This window comes from Ammospiza caudacuta, chromosome 3 (genome assembly GCF_027887145.1).
Source record: "Ammospiza caudacuta isolate bAmmCau1 chromosome 3, bAmmCau1.pri, whole genome shotgun sequence".
Classification (NCBI taxonomy): domain Eukaryota; kingdom Metazoa; phylum Chordata; class Aves; order Passeriformes; family Passerellidae; genus Ammospiza; species Ammospiza caudacuta.
Genome location: NC_080595.1, coordinates 31,990,534 through 32,009,760, shown reverse-complemented (window position 1 = coordinate 32,009,760; position 19,227 = coordinate 31,990,534). Strand labels below are relative to the sequence as shown.

At 45.9% G+C, this 19,227-nt stretch overlaps 1 protein-coding gene across 3 annotated transcripts in view; it reads right to left on the bottom strand.

Annotated features, from left to right (window-relative positions):
- Window positions 1-19,227, bottom strand: part of LOC131555781 (uncharacterized) — a 60,682-nt gene that overhangs the window by 23,496 nt on the left and 17,959 nt on the right. For all 3 annotated transcript variants that reach the window (XM_058802016.1, XM_058802017.1, XM_058802018.1), the window contains exons 2-3: window positions 18,294-18,369; window positions 16,544-17,034 (exon numbers count right to left, since the gene is read on the bottom strand). In XM_058802016.1, coding sequence (XP_058657999.1) covers window positions 16,544-17,034; window positions 18,294-18,369 — 567 coding nt within the window. The remainder of the gene's footprint in view (window positions 1-16,543; window positions 17,035-18,293; window positions 18,370-19,227) is intronic.

Genomic DNA, 19,227 nt, shown 5'->3' with positions numbered 1-19,227 from the left:
AACTCTAGATAGGATAACAATAAACAAGAACCTGAAGACCAAGAAGATCCAGCGTGTCTCTTTCCTGACACAAGACCACTCCAGGAGGGTCTCCCACAACAGGGGAGCCCCCGGGAGGGCCCAGCCAGAGTCCCAGAAGTCAGGAAATCAGCAACAGGTACCCTGGCACAGCAAGGCCCTTCCTAGAGCACAGGCTGAGTTAAAGCAGGGGGAGCAGCTAGCCCCAAAGGCAGCGCTTACACAGGCCAGATGTGAAAGCTCAGCACAGCCCCAGGTCAGCAGCAAGGCTGAGGCTTTCAGTGCTTTCCTAACACACCTTCAGGCTCAAACATCACAGCCCCATGCCCACTGCTTTAGAGAAATCCTCCACCAGGAGAGCAGTGCTCCGTGCTTACGTGGCAGGGCACGAGGGAGCAGGGCCATGGCTCCTGTCCTTTGGCCAACACAGTGATGAGTCTTCTACAAGGAACACAGCCAGGTCTGCTGTCCCAATGAGTTTAGGAGAATAACAGGCAAAAAAACCCTAAAGCTACTTTGTAGATTGATTTTGGGCTGGGTTTTTTAATTCCTTGGCACTGAGAAGTGTTGCTAGGACATGAGCGTCATCTCTTAGTCCTGCAGTGCAAAAACTGGACAGAAAAAACACTAAGTCACAGGCTCCTCCTTACTGCTTTTAACCTGAAGCAACTCCAGCTGATACCAACCCTATCCAGGCTCAGGCTCCCAGGCAGACAAACCAGAGGGCCAAGCTTTCCCAGCAGGCACCTGAGGGGACTCTGCATTTGCATCACCAGGGATGCCCTGTGCCAGGGGATCAACCACTGTCTGGGCCCAGGGATGCAAAGCCACTATGCAGTGCATCCATGTGCCAGACACACACACAAGCTCCCTGCCCAGCCCCTGAAGCAGCACAGCAACAGGAAGGCTTTAGTTCAGCCATAGCTTTAAATTACAATTATCATTAGTCAGTCTCCAGACTCCTCCATCAGAAGCTAAACAGCCACACAGCATTTTGAAATACAGGCCAACACAAATGGTTTGGCCAGCAGTCCCCTCCCACAAAAACAAACCTCAGCACCCAAACACTGTGCTGATAGTGTGGAACATCCTGAAAAGCCTCTTAACTCTTTTGAAAGTTATTTCTAGTTAAATATTCAGTTGAATTAATCATTCATGCTTTTTTTGCCACATTTATCCTCAGTCCATCTGAGGCTCCTTCAAAGCATCAACACTGTTGAGTCTCTTAACACTGTCATAAAGAGCTCCCATCTCCACCTAGATGGGAGTTCCAGTTGTCCAGGCAGCACCTCTGTCAGCAAGGGCCAAAAATCCACAGCCTCCAAATAGTGCAAACACTGACAGCTTAGTGCATCTGGACAAGGCAGCAGAGGAAATGCTGATTATTAAGTGATCTTTGAGAACAATTCAAATTAAAAAAAAAAAAAAGCCAAGCAAGGCCTTACAAATAAAGATGTACTGCAAGGACTTGCACTCAGCAAACAGTGGACCATGAAAACCAAAACAAAGTAATTCCTGTGGTCACCAAAATCCTTTCCAACTTGTTTATCATGAATCACCTCATTTTGTGCACTACTGGGAGGGGCTCAGCTATCACTGCTGAAGAGAAATGGGTGAGAGTCTTTAGCAAATATCAACTGGCAGAACAGCAAGTCAGTCTCACCAGTAATTGCTCCCTAAATAAGCACAGCCCAGTTGCACCACAGTCCCAGAAAGGTGATGTGCAAGTGACCACTGCAGAGTGGCACCAGGCTCCTGGCCTGGTCACTGCCTGCTGCAGAAAAGAGGGAGCTGAAGTCTGGCCAGCAAGGTCTGCCACCTGGCAGAACTTCTGAATTCCCACTATTCCCAAGGCCCAGAGAACGGATTAAATTATTCAAATTACAGGCTGCTTTTTGAAGTTTTCCCTGCATATCACACTAGAACTACAGCTAACACAAACACAGCTACCTACTCACACAGTTGTGGTCTAAGCAAACAGACTGGCTGCCTGTCTGTAGGTGACTCTGCCTTTCTACTGCTCCTCTGACTTCTTCGTGGCACACAGTTTCCAGATATAGTCTGGACCTGTACAGAAGCCCTGTCCCTTTAGGAACAGATAAAACAGGCTGTATTTGCCCTGGCACTTTTACCACTAGCCCTTTGACTGGAATTTGGGGATGGAGGAAGTGAACACTCTCCATGGAGCATCTCTGGCTTAGCAGCCGCTTTCCCTGCTGGTCTGGCAGAGTCTTGAGTATGCTGATCTGCAGTGTACATCAGATGGCTCATCTATTCACTCCATGCCAACCCCAAATCCCTCACTGAGTTTTCTTTGAGGCCTGGAAAAAACCCAAAGCTCCATTTGTGCAGGAAATAGACCTGACCAAAAACTCCAGCACCTGTGGAGTAACAAAAATGTAAAGAAAGGGCAGGATTCATTAATTCCCTATCACTCATCTGCACATGCCAAAGCTACCAAAGTTCAAATGTCAGGCTTGCCCCTCCTGCTCACTAGAGTCTGAGAAAGGAGGAGGGGTGCAAAGGGACTGGGGGGTCTGGTTTCACAGCTGGCAGGCATGGTAGCAGCTCCTGAGAAAAAGCTTACAAAGCTTTTAATTCAGGGCGGCCAACGTGACTGTTTCCTCCCTTCCTTCCTGGCCTTGGCTCCAAAGCTGTCCACAGGGAATGTCCAGTCTAGTCTAAGATATCATCTGATGTCTCTATAGTTTATCTCACTTCTGACTGAGGCCTTGGCTTGGACACAACTCCAAAGCCCTCCCTCCCCACAGACTTTTCAGACAGAGCTAAGCAGAAGGGACATTGCCTCCTGCAGCTTTATCCCATTCCTCTCAGCTCTGCTGCTGCAGCACATGGGAGATGGCAGTGCTAGGGGCTTGAAACAAGCAGCCCCAGACTCTTCCACTTTTTCTGTTGAATTGCTGTCCCCAAGTGCCCCAAGAAAGGGCTAAGACATCAGCACAAGCCAGGCAATACAGTAAACACAGTTCCCCTTTAAGCAGGGAGATACAGAGAGCTCTGAAAAATCACACTGTATACCCTGTATACCCTGGGAAAGAAGAAAAATACTAAAATAACTGAAAGGTACCAACTCTTGTCAGCTGTGACATTACAGGGACATGGAGAGGAAGAGAATCCACATATAGCTGCTCAAAACCCAGAGGGCACCGAGATAAAAGTGTGTACCTTTATTCTATCCTTGGGTAACTGAAAAAACTACAAGATATTCCAAATGCTCTGGGCATGCCACAGAGCCTCTTGCACACCAGCCACAAAGTGAGCGGCCAGGCATACAGAACACCAGATTTCCAGAAGAGACTGCATGCTTACACAGGTTTGCCACATGAAAGGATAGATGCGTGTGTGGATGGCAAAAGGAAAAAGCAGGCTAAAACAACCAGCTCAGAATGGTTTCAATTCTAGATTTTTAAGCCAATTTCTTCCTGGTTTTGACACAACTAGAACATTTTAGATGTTCATATGAAGTATTTCTGTTTAAATGTAAAAATTCTTGGAATTAAATGCTTGTTTGTCAGTCCAAAACCCTGCCCTAAAGTTAGCACAAGGAACTTCTCAGGAGGTATAAAGCCCACACAAAATCCAACTAACCCACCACAGAAAATATCCAGTGGAATTTAGTGGGTTTTCTTTGAGGACAACCTGGAATATGTACCTTTTTAGGAGATTTTTAGCTAGAGGATTTGTCTTAGTGGAGCTTCTCAAAAATAGGGCAACATGAGATATACTCATTGCACTAAACGAAGAAAGTATTTGTCAGTGGCCTGGATCTTCACAACAGGAACCTCAAAAGGTGGCTCTGAATTTCCTCCCACGCTCTCCAGATGAGTACAGAGGACATTACCCTGTGGGAACCCTTGCCTTGGGTTCATTTGGTGCTGCTGGGAGCACTCACAAGTGGAACTTGAAGCAGAAAACACATAAGGTCACATCTTCAGATGAGAACCTGGATTCACGGACAGCAGGGAAACTTTGAAAAAGCCAAATGCAGACTGACTATATAAACAGCTTTGGAAAGCCAAAACAAGCCTGTCTTACAGAAGCAAACATCCCAAGCCATGGGGCTTGCTCAGGCTCTGAACACAGGGCAACAGAGTTTCTCCTCTTCTCCTTGCAAGACACACACATGTATCATATCTGCACTGTTCTGCAAAATATTTGAGCATATTCTCCTTTCACAAGACTATGCCAGCTGGGGAAATCTCATGTGTCTGCATGAGCACATGAAAATAAAAGATACTAAATTAGAAATCGGACACCAGAAGATGATTAACAAACCTGAGACACCATTTCTGCCTACAGACATCCATGTAGCGGGAGCGGTACAACACTGATCACCACAGAGAGAAATGATGATGTAACCCAACTGTTCCCACATTCCCCACCCAATCTCCTCCTCATCCCCCTGCTCCTGTTCCCCACTGAACCTCACTTACACACTAGTGACAAGGGAACATGCTGAAGCAGCTAGGCAGCTAATAGGATAAAGGCCTCTTACTCCAGGGAGCTAATCCATTTATGCAGAACATAACTAATGAGTGCATTTGGAGACTGCTCTCCCATGGCCACAACACTGCACAGCACACAGGGTCTTGCTCAGTGGTGCTTGGGTGATGAAACTCAGAACTTGGGATGGGGTTTGATCTACCAGCTGTGAAAGGGCTGGCCTAGGCCTGTACCCATGTGAACAGCTTGCAAATATTCCAGAGGAGCCAGTATCTCCTGCCTGGTGCACTGTCCTTCCTCTTAAGGAGGCATATGTTTCCCTTCAGCGCTGCTGATCAACACTTGCAGATTCTGATACCATTCTGCATCCTTTTGTTCACATCCTCAAAGTGCACATAGCTTCATATGGTGTAAAGCTGGTCCAGGAAACCATCTCCAGGGCAAGAAACAATACAACCAATTCAGCAATCAGTGTTTCTCCCTGGACACTCCAATAAGCTGAGTGAGCTTCAGCATCTCTACTTGTCCATGGGTACCAGCACAGGATACATGTTACTCTGCCAATGTTTTGCAACTCCCCTATGTGAGGGCAGTGAGGCACCATCAGAGTTGGAAGCAGATCATTGCCCTTCTAAACAGGTGTTAGCGGAGCACAGCAACCCTCAGAGCTGTGCATCAAGTATTTGTTGGAGAACTGCCCTCAAGCATGCCACTCCATTGTCTGCATCAAGATCCACTTTCCAAATATTTAGAAATGAACCATCAACTCAATAGCTTCCAAGATCATATCAGAGCCTGTATAACATGTGTCATTGTTCATAACACATGCATCAGTTTTAATGCATAAATCATATCAGTGTTTCCTCCTTTCAGCTCAGGATTTTGGTCCATCTCACACTTCCAAAATAGTCATGCCCTAGGACCAAGAGGGCTCCTTCACTCACAGACTACAGAAAGGCAAAGACCAGATTAACACATGAAAAAGTGACCAGAATGTCTCAAGGCCAAGTTCATTAGGATCCTCTGCAGAGAAAAGTTGGTAACAAAAGCAAAAGCTTACATCCATTTATATGAATAGTTTTGAGGGTGTTTGAATGATTTGGATGCTTGCATCTGGAAAGCGAATGAACCAGTGCCTCAGCTCAGTACAGAGTTTTGGACTGAGCAACTCAGGCAAGTGTCACAGCTGCAGCAGTACTTACGCAGCTGCTTTCTACCTCTAACCCTAGCAGCAGCCCTGTCATAAGATAGCAATCTGGCTTTTTTCAGCTTCTTGTGGTTTTACTGTTTCACTCAGCCCTAGAGAATCCATGGGCTGCCTAGCACAACTGCCCATGGTAAATGCGAGCAGGACAAACTAGCACAGCAAAAATGCCTTGCACACTTCTTGTAGCAGTCAGGCTTGGATAGAACATTGGTGTACCATGAAAGAAAAGAGATAAGAATGCTAGAATAGTGGCAGTATAACTCTTTCTGCTTAGAAAATATTTTCCAAGAGCACTACTTCCAGTGCTCATAATTGCACTCAGCCCACCAACAATAATTTGAAACTAATGGGGTTGGTTAAGTCATTCAGAAGAAAACAAGAAATCATATTAAGCTGAAAATTAGTTAAGAGCTTGACTGGACAGCACAACAAATTCAGTACCACAATGAAAATAAACAAAACATTAACTCGCTGCGCTATTTCCACAGAGCTCTGAACAAAGCACTGCAACTTAAAGACTCACTTTAAAGTATGATCAACATAGTCTTATCATCCACTCAGGTACACCATGTTCTTTTGTGAGGTCTGCCTGTCTTTCTGGCACATACAGCAAACAGTAGCAGTAACAAACTTTCCTGAACAAACTCAGGGCATTCCTTGACCTGTGGTGGTTCTCCCAGCTGCAAACCACATCACCTGGAACATAACAAGGAACAGGTTTACTGAAGTGAGAAAAATCAGACATCTGACTAGCTCTATTTTAAAGATATTTCTACCTGTATTAGGAATTACACAAATGCACTAGATTTGAAATTTGGAAAGTGATTTTTTAAAAACTGTTTCTTGTTTCTTAATCATAGCATGCCCACATACCATCACGATAGAGCCTATAGGATTGTTGGATGAGCCTCTGAAGTCACAGGCATGATAGGGAGTTTCTAAAGCCTCCACAGGTAGGCATATTTTTATTTTGTTTATGCTGTCAAAAAGAGTGTGTTTACAATGAGACTGCAAAGTAACTTGCAAAGCATTTGAGGGCTTTATCCTTTGTACAGCAGATCAACCTGGTTTTTCCATAATCAAACATGTGAAGGTGAAATTATAGCTTGCAAGCCTATGCCAGAATTTTAAAGCACAAGCATGTTTTTGAATTAAAAATACAGCCTTTCTTAGTATAGACATGACCACAGACTTCATTTATATTAAGTTCCTAACACCCTCGACAAAGCTCAGTTTTACGAATTCATTCCTACGAAAACTGCTTTGCATAAGCAGTTAAAGTCCAGCAGGAAACCAAAAAGGTTGTTTGCAATGAGGAAAACCAGCAAGTTCCATAGGGTTTCTCTTAAGTGTCTTCATTTCTGTTTTATTTTGAATTTACCTGTGGCCCCAGGACACCTATGTTTTTGAAGTCTTTTATTTAGAAAAAAGTGCGGTTACATGTTTTTTTTGCTTGAAGAGGAGGGTTTGTCTGTCCCTTAATGGTCAGCATTTCCTCAATACAAATTGCAGCTCAATGAGAAGTGTATCTGGGCTCCCAGCTCTGAAAAAGGACAGGGAGTTTTACAAGGGAATCTGCTCTGGCTTAACTCAGTCTCCATCTACATGAGAAGTAGATGCCTCTATTGAGTGACTCCCCCTGTGAGATGAGCTGTGGACCAATGCCCAAAACTGCCATTGACATCAACATGCTGAAAGAAAGCACGAGCAGAGCCCAGCAGTGCGGTTCTCATGTGAGCCAACAATGGAGAGGTTATTCAGAGCTAAGGCAGAAAATCAGAGCTAAACCCCAGCCCACGCCAAGGACAGCTGTGCTGTTGACAGCCAGGCTGGCTATTCTACCACTCCAAAGATTGTCTCATACAGCATTTCCTAGAGTGTTTACTCTAGTCACAGGCTTGGCCTTAAAAGCTCAGCCAGCTTCTTCCTATTGAGCAGTAATGGCTGCTGCGCTTTCAAGACTCAGACATGCTCTGGACAAGCTCCTTGCTCTCCGTGCATGGTGACAAACTGGAGCACAAGCACCCAGTGTTGATAGTTAATCAGCACCATCACATGACTGCCCTGTTCCTGCTGTTACCACTCATACTACCAACCCCCTCCTTCCTTCCCACTCATGGGCAGTGTCCCATGGGAGACTGCTGGGTACAAAGCACACCCATGTCCCCTCTCAGACACCAGTGTCCAGCCATGCTGGCAAGGAAGGTGTTTTGCTTCACAGACACAGAGCTAAGCAATGCCAGGGAAAAGCTAAGCAAAGCCAAGCTCTTATTTTCCATTCCTAGCTACCATCTCTTCTGTTTAGTGCTTTGAACAAGTCTATACCCATCTGAATTCTAAGCAACAGCAGCCCGTTATCTTGTGGCTGCTGAATTCTAAGAGAATTCAACACTTAGTGGTAGTAAAGTAGGAACAAAGAGAAAAAAACAATCTAATCTATCTCTACTGCTTATTTCAGTTTCTTAACCTATATAACAGTCAGAAGAGCAAGCAGAAAACTGCCACCACCATCAGATACCCTCTGGACTATATGAGGAATAACCAGATTGTTTCTAAATAGCCATTCACCCTCTCCAGTCTCCTCAAGGCACTTCACTGGCCATCCAAAGAACTAAATTGTAAGGCTCTCTCTTTTCAGGAGTCGCTATCACAAGCAAAAGATGGAACTTATTACGGCTGAAGAGAGATCCATTCACCTGCAGACCAAACACAGCCTGGACAGTGACAGCATATGGTGGAGCCACCCGCAGACTCCTTCTCTCCCCAGGCAAGCATGAGATATTTGTATCACAGTGAGCCACATGCTGAGGGAGGAGTGGGCAGGACAGGTATCTGGCCAACTCAACAGCCACACTGGGACCCAGCCCAGGCAGCCCCTCCAGCCCAGACACATCAAGGCTGGGGGAGGTGAGGACAACCCAGCGCTACTGCAGAAGAAAAGAGCACTGCAGAGAAAGTCCTGACCTTCACTTCAAGCAGCATCTCCAAGCTGGTGTTGTTGAAATATATACACAGGTTGCAGCAAAACTTCTTAATCTGTCAGGCTCTTGAGATTACTTGGGCTGAACTCAGGGACTGGGAAACAACATGCCAACATTATCCTCCTACACAGTACTGTGTCAAAACCAGAAAGAAAATATCCTTCAGAAAACCTTATTTTAAAAGGACCAGAAGTCAACACACAAGAGACAGAACAGTGATATGCTACAGGATGGCCACCCTTGGGGATCCAATCCAGCACCTACTCTCTGAATGCTGCTCACACCACATCCAATCACATTTTAACCAGTTGTACTGTTGCTGCAGTTAGGAGCTCTTGGTTTTGCTGAGTGATGTTTCCTGTGGCCAACTGGCAGCCCACCATAGAACACAGCTAGCAGATATGGGAGACTGGGCTCTTCCTTCTATTAGCTCAGTAGGAATCATTCTATGTGGTGCTTTGAGAGCAAAATGCTAGAGGTCAAAACCCCAACCTTGTCCACTCACATGCAGAGCTTCTGGCAGATGTTTTCAGGTGGAAGTGCTTTACCTCCTTCCCAATTTGCTCCTCCCAGGCCTACCTAACCATCAGAGTCAGACCAAGAGTTCAAGTCCTACACAGCATCACTCAGGACTTTTCCATGAGCCACATCCCAAGGCCACATGCCAGTGGTGCCATATGCCCATTTGATCTCCTCTCTTTGGACTGCAGCCAAAGACTCAGCTCTAGTCTAATACCTTCTTACCAGGCTTTAGAGCTTTGAGAAAAAAAAAGAAAGACAGCAGGGTTGGGAAGGTAGCCAGCAAGCCTGCCAATCTAAATGATAAGCCCTTGGCTTGAACCTCAGGCTCATAATTTTCTGCCACTAGTGCCAGGTGCTATTATTGTCCCTTTGGGAATCTTAATACAACAAAAATACTCTCTCTACCTCTGTCTCTGCCATTCTTAACCTTCCTATTCCACAGATCTCTGCTGCTTCTCAAACTTCAGCCACATCAAATTTCCTTCCCTCATCTTCCTTTTGCTCAACCAAGCTCTCTGGTGTTATCCAAATGGCCCTGACCAACCTAATTCCTGCTCTTTTTCATGATTCACAGTAGCACCTCAAGGAACCACGTTTCAGATGTCTCAGCATATATTCTAGCTATTGGCTCACCCTCCCTTGGTAGTTCAGATGGATATATTCACCAGCATGCAAGCTTCCAGGAAAAGGCAGCAAAATTAGACAGCCACATAGCCCAGGAAAAAGAGACCGATAAGTACTTCCAGACAGCAGCTCATTTGTCCACCTCCCTCTTGAACTGCTGTCCCTTTGCACACGTTACAAAAACAGAACAAAAATGCACTGAGACAAAACAAGGAAGGAAAACATCAAGGGAGAAGAACAGAAGCATTTGGCTCTAGGAATGGACTACACATTCTGTGCCAGGGCTCACACAACAGTGGAAGAGGTGCAAAGAGGCGTGTGCTCAGAATGAAAGTCTGCTAGCAGCACATCTGAAAGGTGAACACAATATGAACAGACACCATGGAGTGGACTTGCACTAAAATTAATTCTGTGTTTCAACAATGCACAGAGAACAGAGATCCTCATGGAGAAGCTGCTGGCATCCAGGCTGTATAACTTCCAGAGGGCCTTTGCAACCTCAGCCATTCTGTGAGAATGCTCTAATCTCTGGTACACTGGTTGATGCCAAGACTTTAGGAACAGGACTAGGTTATCCCGCCTGCCTTGCCTTTGGCATTTACAAGCTGGCAGCAAGATGAACCTTACCTTCAGTAAAAAGACAAAGTCAACTTACTTGGCTCTTCCAGGAGGAAATCATTATGCTTTTTAAGAAGCAGCTGGGCCAAGTTGTACATGGGTTACTCCTCTCTTACATTCTGATTCATCCAGCTGCAGCTGCACACAGGCACTTCCTAATGTTTTTGCATGAATTAGATAACCATCCAGGGAACACTTACGAGACACAGAGACAGGGGTATCTGCTGCCTGGCAGAGTCCTAATCACCTCCTTGGGGCTAGGTGGAGTTCCTCATGATTTCCCCTGCTACTGAGTCTCTCCACCTCCCAGACAGCATGTTTTCCCCCCACTGTCAGACTATCAATGATGTCAGCAAACTGAACATAAGCTAGCCAGCACTGAGCCAGTCTTTACAACAGAGATCAAACCACTGGAGAACATCTCAGCTCCTCCAAAGATGCAAAGCACAAGACATCTTTACCATGCCCCATCTCCCACTCATATGTCTGGAGTCCCAGAGCCCCCCACCATGGAACTACATCGTCACAGGCAAGCAGACCAGACAATGCCATTGATCACGTTCAGCCCCAAATTCCCTCACGTTAAGACTGCCTTGCAGCAGCCATACACAGCATTTGTTTGCTGGCCACTTCAGTGCCAAACACTGTCAGAGTTTGAGATAGACAGGCGCTTCTATGCGGGAAGAACAGCTGCTGCAGCATATTTCTGGGGGTGAAAAATTAAAGCAAAATTGCAGGAGGTTACCAGAAGCAGAATTTCTCATGCTCTACTGATACAACCAGTTTCTGCAACACTTTCTTTACTATGTTGCTTCAACAAGCCCACTGACAAAGAACTGCTATGGCCCAACTTCCCACACCTGAGAGACAAGTTCTGGCACTGGGCCCCTTAAGAATTATGCTCAGCACAGGTCCCTGAACTCCACTCAGTCACTCAGGAGAGTGAGGCCCAGGGCAGAGACTGTGCTGAACTACCACTAGCACCAGCAGTAGATTTTCCAGCACCCTCTTGCTGCAGAAAGCAGCTCAGATGGGCAAACAGATGGTAACAATTGTGCAAAGGCCTGGATTCAAACGAGAGGCCAAGAGGTGAAAAGGACTCACGAGCTCACACGTGGAAGCTATCTGGAAGCTATTTGTCAAGTCCTGGAGAGACAGGCAAGGGCAAAACCCAGCTGTGCTAAGGATATGGCAAGCTCACCCTGGAGCCATTAGCAGCCCAAAGCCCAGACCCCAGTGCACCAGGGTCACACACTGGGGCCTTGGTCACATGTGGTGAGTGCTGTTCTGCAGCCTCTGTGCAACCAGTATGGACACAAAGGAAGTTTTCAGGGCTGATCACCCCACCAATAGCTCAGTCCAACCAAAATTCCAGTACTGAAACATACAGCAGAAGGAAGATAGTCTTGATATCACACAGCTAAGTACAAATTAGGATTCTCATCAGGCATTTTATCCAGGCCATTCCAGTGTCAAGTCAGGACGAAGAGCCACTCATATGTCTTGCACTGAAACTAGTCACCCACCAAAGGGGGTGCAGAGCCTGCAATGAACAATCCAAATGTTAGCCTACGATGCATTTTTCTCTTCTTAGATAGCCTTTTTCATCCTAGCATCTCATTGCATTTCAAAGAATGCATTAAGCCTCCAAAAGATAATGGTATTGATGCTCCAATAGAGGAAGCCAAATAAAGAGCAGCTGAGATCACTTGGCTTGTTCAGCCTGAAGAAGAGGAGACTGAAAGGACACCTCATTGCAGTCTAGAACTTTCTCATGAGGGGAAGCAGAGGGGCAGGCACTGCTCTATTCTCCGTGGTGAACAGTGACAAGACCCAAGGAAATGGCCTGGAGTATGTCAGGGGAGGTTTGGGTTGGACATAAGAAAAGGTTCTTCACCCAGAGGGTAGCTGGGCACTGTAAGAGGTTCCCCAGGTTAGTGGCCATGGCACTAACCCTGACAAGGTTCAAAAGGCAGCTGGACAACACTCTCAGGCATACGGTGTGATTCCTGGTGCTGTGCAGGGCCAGGATTTGAACTTGTGGGTCTTTTTCAACTCAAGATATTCTATGAATTTCTGATTCTTTCTATTCATACAAGCAGGAAAACCACAGCAGAAAGCTCTGAGCAAGACATGAAACCTACCTAATCACTTTGCAGCATACCTGGAATTACACCCATGTACCCACACTCTTTGCCTTGTACTTCAAAATTATGCTTTCCACATCAGGCACCTACCCACATAAAGAATTTGGACTGCTTGTTGTACTACCTCAAAGCTGCTGTCCCCCCAGGAGATCTCTCTCCCTGCAAATGCTACGCTCTGACTTAACAATCTTCTTTAAGTAGATTTCAAAGGTGCTCCTGGCTGAATTCAGTCCCACTGAATAGCACAGGAGGATCCTTTACTTCCTCTCTGTTTACACAACATGCCAAGACCAATTAATCCCCTGGGAATGAGCTCAGCAGCTCCAAAAAGTCTTTGTGACACCCTAGACTTCCTTATGCCTCAGGTGAACCTGGAGCCTTCAACTTTGAACCCAAGGTCCCTGCTCTCCCTGACCTTGTGCTCTCAGCATTGCCAAAAAAGCCAGATATGCTAAAGTGGCAGCATCCATGCAGGCTGGCAGCAGGCTTCATTAAAGAGCAAGTGGTTGGCAGCAGGGCCAGCATGCAATGATGTGTCTGCCCAGGGACCATGATCAAGGGGTGCTGGGAGAGGGCATTCACTGCAGCAAAGCAAGTGTCTGCACAAGCCAGGGCATTTCTGCCCAATTAAGGAAAGAATAGAAGTCTTCTGAGCTCATTTTCTAAGCCTTTGGAGAAGTGAAGAAAAGCGTGCATTGAAATGTCCTCGCTCAGCCTCAACAGGGAGGCACTGGGTGGCCAGCTGACCAGCCAGGGTGGGAAATGCATCTGCCAACAGTCCAAACTCATGTCTGGGACACAGAAGGGCTGAATCACTGTACCCTGTGAAGCTGGAAAGGCATAGCCTGGCATCTAACCAAAACAGGGCTTTTTAAACCTGCTCCTGGTACAGCCTTCCCTGCTGCACAAGGCTGAACTGAAAGGCATGGATGATGGAGATTCACATGGTAAGAAAGGACAGCAATTCCCTAACTTCTTTAAAGCACTCTGATTGACCCCAACACACCCGTCTCCCAAATTTGCTCCTTTTTTTTACCAAAAAGCACCAAATCACTGGAATACAGGGAGACATTTGGATACCACTTGCCATCAACTCATGGAAGGAAGACATCCCAACACAGACCCACTCCACATCTCAACCCTCTGGACCAATATTCCATCACCATCCAACATAAAGAGAATTTGATGCAAAGCACTTGGCATCTCTTCATCCACCCCTGAGTTACCCATACCACCTCACACCCCCAAAGTGTCTTCTTATCTCACAGCACATTTGCTTCAGGCACAAATTCATCTTGCCTGATACTCTGTCATCTGTCAGCTGCTCAGAGCTGCAGGGATGGGAAGTAAGGCTCAGGGATAAGAGTGAAAGCCACATCTGCTGCTCAAAAGAAAAAAAGTCTAGCTGATAAACTTTTCAGCTGTGTTCTCATGGGCAAGCATATGATAGCAAGGATAAGAATCACAAAGCAAGAAAAGCTTGATGTTTAGAGCCCAGATGAAGCCTTAGAGTAGCCTGTTTAATATTAACATTCCTCATATGCATCATTTACCTGACTAAGAAACACAGGATGCCACACACTGCCCAGGCAGTTAATAAGAGCCATTTTTGCTGGAAAATGGAAACAGACAAAAAACAAACACCCTGGTCCCATTTTATAAGTGGGAAACGGGGGGCCTGAATAACTTTCATAGGAGAAATAAGTACAGGTAGCAAGCAAAGACTCATCATAAAGCTTCAAGATGTTACTGGCTGAAAGTTAACCAATTAGAGCTATAAAAATAATACAAATGACCAAATAAAATATTCAGGCTGCATCTCACTGTGCATGTGTGTGTCATGTCATGTTGCGCCCTCAGTGCACTTTCTGTCAAATTAAATCCACCAGCTGACTATACTTTCTTTATAACATGGATTCCACAACCATGGAATGTTAATGACATCCACAGTAAAAATGTTATTTAAAAAACACACTGCCACTTCCACTCCAGGTTTCAACTTCTTTTGCAAAAATCTTTGCCACAATTAATCCAAAAGTGTAGAGAGCAAATCGACAAGGAAGGCAATTATTCTCACAAGGTTTTCCCAAAAAAGCCAACAGTTTGGAAAGCTCATTTAAATTAGCCCCTAACCTTTATCAATACACTCCTGAAGACAGTGCTGAAAGATGCTTAAGGGAGAGCAGGCTATGCCTAGCATCTAAATCAGAGCAATCACCTGGGCCAAAAGAAACATTTTCTCATTTACTTATGTGCACTCTGAAAAACTAGAAGGCTGGGCACAGGCTTAGCAGCTTTCTTCTTCTCTCGTAAGGATGTGAGACTAATTAAAGTCTGTCAGTATCAGTAAAAGATTTGGGTGATGTGAAATGCAAGACTGGGCCTTTTGAATGTTCTGTGAGCAGAAACTTGGCTAGAAGGTTGAAAAGGGGATGAGGAAAACCGTACTGAAAGCACAAGTCTCTGCATTATGTATTCATGGGAGGTATGCTGCCAGCAGGACCGAGAAAAACCAACAACGTAATAGGGAAATAGAAATCTCACTTTTAGGGTTCTTAGAAAATAAATGCACAGTCCTTTCTTTTAGTGGGTCCATCTTGTAAGCTTTAAGGAATCGTTGCAAGCAAGGTTAAAACTAGTACGTCCAACAAACCAGAGGCAGTGAAATTCTTTCCTAATGAGAGGAAATTCAGAACTGAAAATAATTGTTTTTAACTTACTGCAATGTACCAGGGCCAGCGGATGTCTGCAGATATCCTTTTAAGCTGACGCTACACCAGTGCAAATAGAAAAATAATGAAGAGACATGAAATACTAACTCTACAGCAAGGCCTTTTGAAAGAGAGGCGCCAGATGGGAACTGCACAGGGCAGCCTGCCCCATTTCCCAGGCTCTGCGGAGACAAGGCAAACTTCTAGCATCTCCATACCTCAGTCCAAGGCCAAATTAAAGTCCTGCAAAATCAAGAGTAACTGCATCTACAGCAAAATGTAAGCAGTTTGTGAAATGTTAAGAAGGCAAAAAGCTCTCTTTCACATGGCTATAAAACTGCTAGGAGGCATAAAGAGATCTAGGCCCAAGGAGCTCAACAAGTGTGGAAATTCCTATCATCATCAAGTTGACAACCCCTTTCAGCAAAGGCTCTTTTTATACATGCTAAGCAATTAATTTATTTTGGAGTAAGTGACATAGGTCAGATCATGGAAGCAGTGGTAACTTGATGAAAGCAAATGCCAGCGATTTTGTTCCTGTGCCATGCAGTGAACTGGACAGCACAAGTGCTGCCTTCCTCCTGGGGTAGCAAGAGAACAGCCCAAGCGTGGCAGGAGCCACTCAAGCAGCAGTGCCTTTACCTCTCAGGAGGGCTATCTACACTTACCCCAATTTATCCTAGACAGACAGCAGAAGTACCCTGAAAGTGTGCCCTGAAGACACAACCACAAGAACCAACCCTATGAATTTACTGAACCTCACCTGTAGCCCACATTTCTCTTCACAGAGAAAAGCAAGGCACAATTCTTCCCAAGAATGTGAAACCTAGAAATATTCTCAGAACATCAAAGAAAGAAAACACAATTCCTACCATTTGCTATACCTGTGTTTGTACAAAAGTAGAATGCAATATGGAGATTGTTTACCTAAAATCCATAGTGTTTTGTTCCCTTGGCCTATCAGGGCCAAGAATGTGTGTGTGTCAGGACTGTCAAGTGACAGTCACAAGATTTGGTGCAGTGTGTGCAAAGTTGAGTGCTTAGCAGATTCAGTTTTAGATGTATAAAATAGTATAATATAATAAAGTAATTAATTAGCCTTCTGATATCCATAAAGTCCTCCTCATCATTCCTCCTTCATCAAGGCCCTCACAGCACTGCTATACTTGCCTCAATAACCCATTTCTGTCTTTGCTTACCAGGCCTTTTTCTCAAGCAATGCTGCTTTCCTCCCGTGAAGCTCTGCCTTACCTGCTGCATTTTTTCCAGGTCAAGGCTGGGCCTGCTGACCTTATCCCCATATCCCTGTCGGTGTCTCTTACAAGGCATGACCTGCTCAAGGCCCGCCCCGACGCTGGTGAAGATCAGAGGTGCGGAGGCCGGGCTGCGCACCAGGGGCTGCAGTCTCTTGGGAGGGGAGGCACTGAACAGCACGGGGCTGGGGCTGGCCTGGAGGCCGTCGCCCCGCTCTGCCACGGGCCGGAAGGACATGGCGCACAAGTTCTTCACTTCCTCGTCGCTGGAGGAGGCGTTGTTGCCGTCGCCGCAGCAGGTGAGCCGGCTGACCTGCGACCACTTGCGCTTCTCCGCCGCAAACTCGCGGTTGATGCGCTCCAGCTCCTCCTCCGAGCTGTGCCGGTCAAGGCTGGCGTGGAAGAGGGCCCGAACCTTGCAGCATTGGCTCTCCTGGTTCTGGAGCTGGTTGGTGGCCAGAGGAGTCAGGGCACAATTCCGTCTTCTCTCTGGTGGGAGGAGATGGAGAAGTGGCAGAGCACATCTGGGTCCCACAGCCTATATAAAACGGGCGTGTTTCCTCCTGACCTGCTGTTTTCATCTCCTCCCAAGTAAACTTCTGAGCTGTTTCCCCACCTTCTCTTCTCCAGATAAAACACCCCCCAGCTGAATGCTTCCCTTTGGAAGTTTACAGACTTTTTTTCAGACCAGACTGCTAGATGTCATCCCCTTTCAAACCATCACCTGGAAGTCTAGTTCCAGAGAAAGAACACAGATCTGTCACCACCTCACCTCCTCAAGGTGGAGAAGACACGAGCTTACAAATGTGTTGCTAGGCACTTGCCTCTAGCCAAAAATATTAACTTCTAGTGACCAGTTCTCAGGGCAGAAGAGCCAAGTTAGGCTATCCTAAGCGTCACATTTTTGGCTCAAATAAATGAGATCTGGTTTCTAGAAATAAAAGTCCTCTATTACAACACTTGTCACACAAGAGAGCCTGTCTTCAGTCACAAGCTAGGCATACTTTATCTCTTCTGCTGAGCTCTTTTTAGGCTAAGCATATGGAGCAGGGATCTGAACTCTTAACAGGACATGTCCTGTGCGTCAGGAATTGAACTTCTGCTTCCTCTGCATAAGAATCTGCTTGAACCTGGACACCAGGGCATACACTAATGGCAAACTTAGCATAACTTAAGAGGTGCATTTACTACAGATTTCACCTGCAGCTCTAAGCTACTTCATATCAAGTCCAAAAACAACAGCAGAGCACCTATATCTTCTCTATCAAAGACTCTCACTAGATGCAAGAATATAGTGCACAATACCAACAGTCTAAGAGGAAGGGAGAGAGATAATCAAATAATGAGTCCAGGGAAATTAATAAACTGAAGGTTAAAACTCAAAATAGCAAGGATGAGGAAACCCAGAACAAAGATGATCCAAGCGCAAAAGCATGGAATAGAAGACAAAAATTTAGTCCCAGCTCTGCTGCTGGAACAATTGTGGATCATCTCTGCCCCATGTCTCAGCTCTGGGACTTTAACACATGGTTAACAATGTCTGTTTCTGGTGATAAAAATGCAACTGCAGCATCTGATAACACCAGCCTCTCCCTGTGAGGTCCCAAATGCTTCAAAGGTGACTGATTTAATGCATCTGTTTGTGGTACTTTGGGGACTGGGAAGGAGGCACTTGCAAGAGCACGAGTGAAAAGAAAAACTGACTTCAGCCGTAGTATCCCGGGATCCTTCTATCTTCATCCCTTTACCTCTGTCGATCTGAGCAAGTTCCTGGTTCTCTCCCTCAGAGTCATCGCTGTCCTCATCACTTGGGGGATAGGAGATCTAGGGGACAAGGAGAAAGAAAAGGCTTCATCATGAACACTGAATATTGTTGCCCAAGCCACTTCCCCCACCCTCCCCCTCTCATATCCTGGAGGGAGCCACCCTACCTAACCACACACACCCAGCCATGGCACCTTCCTGTGTGCACATCCTCGTCTCCCAGCCCCAACCTCCCATCGTACCCTCTTACTTTCAGCAACACAGAACACACAAACTACTGCTGCTTCCACCACAAGAGCTGCACTGCCAGCTCTTTCCCAAGTACAATGAACATATCCTGCCTTTCACTTCCCAGACACGTAGCTTACAACCATCATGGCCTACCACATCCACATCACGTGGATAACCGAATCTCCAAAATCGCCGCTGCCGAGATAGAGACACATCCTGTCAACAGCACTTGCAAGGCACCCACAAATGGAAGTGGCACATTAGCTTTGGCCATCCTGTGTGTGTACCCACACTTCCCCCTTGAAGTTCACACACAATCCACCACAGAACAGACTCATCTTGCTTTTCTACAGGCCAACCCTGAAGTATTTAATAAAAATAAAAGAAACATGATTTCACAGAAACACAGACAATACTGTTAAGTTGTCCCCTCCAGGAGATAACTTACAGTACTACTGAACACCTTTGAATGCTCTAAGATTAACAACAACTCACATATTTTGTCAATATCAAGACTTTTCAGGAACATCTACTCTGTGTCAGCCAATGGACTACAAGCCACTTACTCAAAACATGTCTAACACTGAACAAACCTGCTAGCTGCCTCTTGAGAGGACTGAGAGATCTGAAACCAAGCTTTTATAGGTCAGATAGATCACACTGCCTCTGAGTTTCCTACACAGAGGA